The sequence below is a fragment of the Python bivittatus genome, unplaced genomic scaffold (genome assembly GCF_059951505.1).
Source record: "Python bivittatus isolate LINGU-HERP-01145 unplaced genomic scaffold, Pbiv_v1 ctg000480_np1212, whole genome shotgun sequence".
Classification (NCBI taxonomy): domain Eukaryota; kingdom Metazoa; phylum Chordata; class Lepidosauria; order Squamata; family Pythonidae; genus Python; species Python bivittatus.
In genome coordinates, this window is record NW_028277075.1 from 66,403,549 (window position 1) to 66,411,421 (window position 7,873).

At 39.5% G+C, this 7,873-nt stretch overlaps 1 protein-coding gene across 5 annotated transcripts; it reads left to right on the forward strand.

The window, feature by feature from the left end:
* The first annotated feature begins 179 nt into the window (after positions 1 to 179).
* GAL (galanin and GMAP prepropeptide) lies at positions 180 to 7,596 on the forward strand. 5 transcript variants are annotated; one of them, XM_007427291.4, is made up of 8 exons: positions 180 to 257; positions 439 to 681; positions 937 to 1,026; positions 1,951 to 2,005; positions 4,046 to 4,111; positions 4,833 to 4,913; positions 5,735 to 5,812; positions 7,286 to 7,571. In XM_007427291.4, the coding sequence occupies exons 3-8, from the start codon at positions 937 to 939 to the stop codon at positions 7,345 to 7,347; spliced, it is 432 nt and encodes a 143-aa protein (XP_007427353.1). In that variant the 5' UTR covers positions 180 to 257; positions 439 to 681; the 3' UTR covers positions 7,348 to 7,571. The 5 variants fall into 5 exon arrangements, with proteins under 5 accessions (XP_007427353.1, XP_088002254.1, XP_007427354.1 ...); XM_088146128.1 differs by lacking the exon at positions 180 to 257 and having other exon boundaries at positions 324 to 653; positions 7,286 to 7,582; XM_007427292.4 differs by lacking the exons at positions 180 to 257; positions 4,046 to 4,111 and having other exon boundaries at positions 330 to 681.
* Positions 7,597 to 7,873: the final 277 nt, after the last annotated feature.

Consider the following 7,873-nt stretch of genomic DNA (forward strand, 5'->3'; position numbering starts at 1 on the left):
AGGATGGCGAGAGATGAGAAAAGGCTGAAGCCAGGAACGCTGTAATTGGAAAACCTGTGAATCTGATGGCATATAATAGCCATAATGGAAATACAAAGCGCTCCTTCCCCCTCTTCCCGCCACGCCGCCTCCTTCGCGACCAGCAACAAAGAACTTCTGAACTTGAGGAGGAAGCAACGAGGGGCGCGCGCTCGCTCGCTCGCAGCCGCGGTCTTTTCACGGCTCCGCCGCGGGGGCCAGCCCGGGCGTAATGAAAGGTAATTGGCCGGGCTGCGCGCCATCTGCAGCTTCCAAATGTCTCTAATTGAGTTGGCGTAATTTTTTGCCCTTCCTAATGCACTGCCTTGCCGAGGGGAAACGGCCACAGGGTGTGGGCGGCTCCTGATACCCCCCCCCCAGGGAGTGACGAGGCGCGCTAGTAATGATGTTGTACCGCAGCTCATAAATAGCCGAGGAGAAGCGGGCTTGGGACCGCTCCGATCTCCCTGCCGCCTGCTCCCCGTGGCGCTTCATCCGCAGGGTCCGTCTCTGGGCTGACGCCGGAGCCATGCAGTGACTGAAGAGATCCGGAGGAGAGATCGACCCAGGGACCCCTCCCCTTGGCCTCGCTCCTGCCAGCTGCGATCGGGCGACCCAGCAGGCTGCCTCAGCAGGCAAGGTTACCCTCAGCTTCGGGGCAAGGTACCTTCCTTCACCGTCCCCATCTTGTTCACCCTGCCACTTCTTTTTCCGCGGGCGCCCCAAGTTTAGGAGGCTAGGAGCACGTGCTAATTTCTAAGATTAGGGGCTCCTTTAAAACAGATCCATAAAATCTCAGAAATCCTAACTAATTTCCACATTTCTTTGTCTGTTTCTGGAAAGGCAGACCTTCTTGGGCCCGGGGGCCAAGAGTGACGGGGGAAGGTGGGAAATGAAATGATTTTGGTCTCCTTTTAGATGCAGCGGCATCCTGGTCTCCTGTTTGTCTGCTTGATCTTTTGCGCTGCTCTCTCAGAGACGTTTGGGCTGGTTTTATCCGTAAGCAATGTAAGTAAGCTAGTTTGGTGCAGTGGTTAAGGCATCAGGCTAGAAACTGGGGGACCATGAGTTCTAGTGCCGCCTGAGGCACAAAGCCAGCTGGGTGACCTTGGGCCAGTCTCTCAGCCCTAGGAAGCAGGCAAGGGCAAACCACTTCTGAAAAACCTTGCCAAGAAAACTGCAGGGACTTGTCCAGGCATGGATAGGGGGGAAAAAAAGTAAGTAAGCACACCCCACTCTCAACTGCTCACATGTCTTTCAGCGGATGACAAGAACTCCCACAGCATGTGCCCTGACTTGACCTCCTGGTCCCTTTTCAAGCTGAGGACATCATTACGAAAGTGTGGCTCACCGGGGGATGTCTGTCTCTTAAGTGCATCTGGCAGTGATAAGGCAGGAGAAAAATCAATCACACTGGCAAAGATTTGATCAGGTCCAGCTGGGGAGGCACAAGCAATTTGTTGAAGAAGAGCAGAGGGACTGAAATGAAAGGGATGCAAATCTTTTGACAAAATCCAGGAGCAGACCTAAGATTAAATCCTTGCTACTGAGATGTAAAACTCAGGGGTTCTAACTCCTAAGCATTTTTACCCAAGGAAAATAATTGATTAATTCCTATAAAGTCTGTGGAACTTATTTCTGCATTCTCTGAAATCCTAAAGGATTTTAAAATTAATTTTTGTATACAGTTGATTTAGTCCAATAATATACAGCTTGTTTTTGAAATTAAAAGTATCCTATGCAAATTCCAGCACAAAACCAACATCTTGTGGTTAATTGCATTTTTTTTCAAATAAATAGAAGTTATTGTAATGAAACATGATGAAGTCCATTTAAGTGGGTACTTCTGTATTCCCAAGATGGTATCTCTGTTTTAAAAGAAATATTGGGTAATATGTACAAAATTAATCATGCAATTTTTCCTTCTGTAAGGCTAAAGAGAAAAGAGGATGGACTATGAATAGTGCTGGTTATCTGCTTGGCCCACGTGAGTCCAAACATTTTATATATATTTAAAACAGTCTGGAAGAATAATAGTTTCTATAGTTCTTTGCATATGAGTTGAAATGTTAGAGAAATGAGATATATAATATTTTATATTAGCTCTCACTCCCTGCTTGATGGGAGAGTGTATGAAATTGTTCAGGTATGGCTCTCCCTGGCTTAGTTTAACCTATTTTCAGTTGAGTACTTTGAAGGAAAAATTCCTCCATTGCCTCACTTGAACTCTTAAGAGCAAACCAATTTGAACTGAGAGCCGTATTTCACTTCCAGACCAAGTCTGTGTATTAATCTGACATACCAGTATCTTCCTGGATATGCTGATTAATTTTCTGGTTCCATTTCATAAATAGAAGGAATATGGTTCTTGAAAATGTTTTTTGTTTAAGGTTTCCCTAGCATAAAAATGTTCTGAAAAAAGTGGTGTGTTATATGGAGGCTACCTACCAGTTCACACTGAAATCAGACTGTTGTTTCTATAATGTCAGCCTGTACACTCTCTTTCCAGTTTTGTGTGATCAGTTGGAAGGACTTACTTGTTTTCTTTAAACTTCCCAGTAATCAAAGATGTATTTGCTTTTGAAAATTAATCACATATGGATTGAAATTTTAGGGCAAGGGAGAGTACCTTCTTTAGCCCAAGAACCTGCCAATTAAATGGATGCAAAAAACTCCCATCTTTCTTGAAAGGCAATTATATTGGGGGGGGGGGAATAATTGAACAGACCATCTTGGTGATTTGTGTTTTTAATTATTACTATCTAAAACAACTTCCATTGTTCATGATACAAATAAGCAAACACAATAATACTTTTTAAAAATGGTACTTATAGGTTAGAGAAGTTGGTTGAAAATTACAGATTGAAATTGAACAAGGACAAATGTAAGGTCCTTTGCTTAATAAAAAAAAATGTAAGGCACAGAATGAGGAATACCTGCTTTGGTAACAATATGCATGAAAAAAATCTTGTCATGTAGTTGATCACACTGAGTATGAGTCAGCAATGTTCATTACAGCTAAAAAGGCAAATGTAATTTTAGGCTACATCAACAAAAGTATAGTCTCCAAATCATAGGAACTAATGATCCTGCATTAATTACATCCCCAGTACAAGTAGCGTGTCCTGAGAAACTGGAAGAGGTGCAGGGAACAAGGAGGAGGAGGATTTGGAGATTGGAAATAAAGTTGTATGAGAAGAGATTGAAAAAGCTGGGGGTGATTATCCTTGAGAAGAATTGAGGAGTTTAGGGGATATGATAGTGTAGCATTTTTAAAGTATCTGGCAGGATGTCACGTAAGAAGGTCGTTTTTTTCCTCTATCATTTAGAGGGCAGGACACATAATAAGGGTGAAAGGTTTCAGGAAAGCAGATTCTGGTTAAATGCTAGGAAAGACTTTAACACAGCAGTTTGCCAGTGGAAACACTTCTTGGGAGATTGTGAATGTCTGTCACTGAATATGTTCAAGAAGAAGCTGGATGGCCTTCTGTTGGGGATACTTTTAGTTAATTCCTACGCTGAGCAGGGGCTTGGACTTTATAGCCTAAACAGCCATTTCCAATTCTATGTTTCTATCCCAGTATGTATCCTTTGCTAATCAGCAGCGGGCTCAATTGGAGCTAATTTGGGGGGTGGTATTCAAGTATGTGATAAATGAATTAATTAAAAATATTTGAGAGCAAACCAGCTAAAGATGTCCTTTGCTGCCTGTTGTGTACGCTAGACACACTGAGATTACTCAATATTTTAATTAAAATACTATGCCTGGACACTGTAGGAATAACTTTAAAGCCATACAACAGTAGCTGGGTGGTGATTACTTACAAAAAGTAAGGCAGGATCAATATATTGTCTAAGAACAGAACTCAAATACTTTCACTTGGAACATTTTATTCTGTTGTGTTGGGTTCAAATGAACGGTGGCAAAGTGGATGAAAGATGGCCAAATCTCCATTCCTTACAAAGGAAATCTACTTTTCAGGTTCAATTTTCTCTGAGGATAGGTAATAGCCATCATCTGTTTCAGGTCGTATTGAACAGCTCCTCAAGGAAATGCCCAGTGCAAGGGGGAGAGAAGAGCCACCTGGGGAATGTAAGATGGCTTTTGGAGGCTATTTGTGTAAACTAATTGCAGTTTACTGTAAAAATAAACAATCTTAATAATTATGTTTCTTAAAATCAAAGGAAGCAATCACTATGTTACATTTTATCATGCAAACATATTGAGCCCAAGTCAGCACACTATGTGCATCCAAATATGTTCACCTTTTTCAACCAGGGCTATTCAAGAATGAACAAATAAATGGCTATAAAGTGGATATTGTATCAGAGGTGCTTTTCTTTAACTCAGTGACAATGGCTAAGTCCCATATTTGGCTGAGTCAAGACATTTGCATTATGCCAGATTTGACCAAGCTGTGACCTTCCAGATGCCACTGAACTTCAACTCCTAGCTGCTCTAACCAAAATGAGAAATGTTAGGAGTGTAGTCCAACAGCACCTGGATGGCAACACCTTGCCTGTCTCTTCATTGTATCAACAGCTGCATTGATTACACCCACAGTGTGACATTGTGCTGAATTTGCTGGTGTTGTATGCCAGTGTTGCTGTAAGTCAGACACTTTGGTTTACAGTTGGTGTGTCACTTCAAGTGAAATGCTTTTTTTCCCACTCATTCAATGTGCACCATTCCATCAAAAAATACCTGTTATATTTTTGTTGAGAACCTTTTGACCTGGTGGGAGGATATCTCACAATATGCTGGTGACTGTTAAAGTAATAAAACCTGATCTCACCTCTTGTTTTATTTACAGATGCAATAAACAGAGTTTTTAGTGACAAACATGGTTTAGCTGGTAAACGTGACATACATCTCGAAGAAAATATAAAAGCAGGTAACTTTTCTTCTTCTAATACTTTCCTCATATGTATTTCCAATCACATCTAAAAAGCTGTTCCTGATTTCTTTTTAATTCCTAAATCGTAATGCGCAATCTTATCTGGTTGAAGGGCTGCCCTGGTTTCCTGCCTAGGTTTAAGCTGGACAGCTGTATCACCAACAGTAGTGGATGGGAGTAGGATGAAATCCAAATTAGATTTCACTGTATTTTATTAAAATTAAATATTAAACATTAAAATTAAATTAAATACAGTTAATATGATTATCATTCAGTTGTTGTGAGAATAGACTCACTTGCACAGTGAGTCTCCCTTTGGTCCTTCCTTTCCCCCTCCCCTGATCATCTTGAATGCCCTCCAAATCTGCTTGGGAAAAATTCCTAGAGTGTGGATAGGGAATTCACCCTCCATTGTCTATGCAATGCATTTTTCAGGCAGCGAAAGACTGTATAATCAACAAAGTATAGACACATAAAACAAAGATACAAATATTTCCACCCCAGAAGAACAATTTACATTTAAGAAGAACATATGGATATTTTGACATGTTTGATATTTAATAACTTGAGAAATATTATTATATTAAAAGAATGAAAGCTAACCAAATCTTTAATCTTTCTATTAAAGATTCTATATTCCAGTGGATAGTCCCAAACAGTTTGTTTTACATTCATCAACTTTCATTTCCAAGAAGTGACCCCTATATTTGCTTCAAGTTATTAGAACATTGTTCATAGTTAACCCTTAACGACTACTTTTGTCTAGTCTTCTCACCTTCATTCTGTCATGGAATCAATAATACTTGATTTTTTTCCAGATGCTTCTACAAGACTGCTGACGTATAACAATATTATTCGTACAATAATTGAATTCTTGGCCTATTTACATCTTAAAGGTTAGTAGAGTTTTCCCCATGTAAAGTGAATAGTTGTGCTACTACTTTAAAATAGGGACATACAAAATTGCATGTACAAATTGCTGTTGCTCAGAGCTCAAGTTGTCTAGGCATGAGGGCCCCTGAGAAGAAAATAACAGTTCATTGTCCATATAGTGACATGTACCAACTTCCCATTCCAGCTAATAGTCAGTATACTATTAAACAGAGAAACCATGCAGTGGTTCACTAGTCAATAGGAAAGCCAGTCCAGGATTAGCTCTTAGCTTATGTTGTATAGGGTCGTGTTCATCCTCAAGAACGGAGTTTCTGATTTAGAAAAGCTAATCTGGCGGCCTCTGGGATTTGGAGTGTCTTTGCTCAACTTGGGTTGGTGCCCCAATCAAAATGCTATGACATATGCCAGATGTTCCTCTTCCTTAGCTGGACAAATCCTCCTTGGCTGGTTACTGCCAAGCTCTCAGTTGCCCAAAATTAGGCCATGGGTAAGATTGACTGGGGTGCAGAATAAAGGTTTTTGAACAAGAGTCTCTGATCCTGGAATCTGATTCTCCCAAGAATGATCAGGTTGGCTTCCTCACTATTTCCTTTTAGCATGTAGTTTATTATTTTTCTGCAAGAATTCTCTCCCTTTTTAAACTTTTGTGTGCTGTTTTCCCTCTGTCTTTATTCTCCACATTTTGTTTTGTATTCTACTAGATTTCAGGCATGGAAACTTGGGACTCTTTTGAGGGTCCAGAATAAAAAGAATTTTGTCAATATTAATACTGATAATTTGTTAATATCAATACATACTGATTATAAAATGCTGTTGGCATTTTAACTCTGACATTAGTAAGCATCCCTTCAGTTTTAATGGGTTTTTGAGATATTTGGGTGTAAAAATGAAAGGGAAAATGCAATATCAAACAGAGAGGATATTGAATTACAGCTTTTCAATGATAAATAACTTTATAATTATTTTAGGGGCATTATGTTGAAATATGTTTTGGGGGGGAAGTATTTATGAATTCCAAAATTACTTCCAGGTTTTTAGGCCATATAATCTTTTTTTCTAAAATGTGTGCTGTGTATAAGGTAGAAAACTAGTTGTAAGAAGAAAAAATAACAGGAAGATGAAAGGCTAAGGCTGTAATTGCAAGTCTGATAAAAGCACTGTTGTCAATGAAGCAATAATCTTTGAGTCAAAGCCAGCCAATTTTTAGAAGGTATTTTCTAGTAAGGCACTGGTGTTACTTTAGATGCATCAAAGCTCTTCAGTGGCCTGAGGTTGCAATAAGTGCTTCCCTGTTGCAACAATTGATTTCTCAGGATTAAATTAATAGCTTAGGGATGTCTTGATTTTTTTGAGAACCTGTGCAAAAGTTTTGACTAACATCAATATTATTTTGTAAATGAGCAGTCACTGTTACAGAGTGCCTTTTTCCCTATCTTGTATGCAGACACGCTTTTACTTTTTCTTTCTTTATGCAGAAGCTGGGGCTCTTGACAACATAGCTACAACAGTTTCTTCAGAAGAAAGAGATCAGTCCTGAAAGAGAATGCATTTATACTCTGAATTAATTGAATCTGAACATTGAACAAAATAAGACATTTATTGTTTACAATGCCCTTACACTACAACTGATTGTCAAGTTCTTTTCTCCCCAGTGATGTTATATTATAAGATTTATCCTGAATAAAAAATGATTACTTTGGATAAGTTACAAAATAATAATAATAAAAAAAATAGCAGCTACTTCTTGTGCTACTTTTCCTAGAAGTGGGGCTTCTGTTCTTTTTAAATCTGTTTCATGTCAGGGGTAGTGAAGGTGATTTATTTATTTTTATTATTATTAAATTTATATGCCGCCCATCTCCTCCAGCTCAAGCTCAGATACTTTGGTCACCTAATGCGAAGAGAGGACTCTTTGGAAAAGACCCTGATGCTGGGAAAGATTGAAGGCAAAAGGAGAAGAGGACGGCAGAGGATGAGATGGTTAGATAGCATCACTGAAGCAATGAGCATGAAACTCAGGGAGGCAGTGAAGGACAGGAAGGCCTGATGCAATATGATTCATG

What these genes read in the sequence shown, in the direction of transcription:
- GAL (XM_088146127.1), top strand. Translation starts at nt 1,303, where the DNA reads ATGTGCCCTGACTTGACCTCCTGGTCCCTTTTCAAGCTGAGGACATCA. An exon ending in TGGTTATCTGCTTGGCCCAC is followed by an intron (nt 2,006 to 4,045) that starts GTGAGTCCAAAC and finishes CATCTGTTTCAG; the next exon opens with GTCGTATTGAACAGCTCCTC. An exon ending in CGAAGAAAATATAAAAGCAG is followed by an intron (nt 4,914 to 5,734) that starts GTAACTTTTCTT and finishes ATTTTTTTCCAG; the next exon opens with ATGCTTCTACAAGACTGCTG.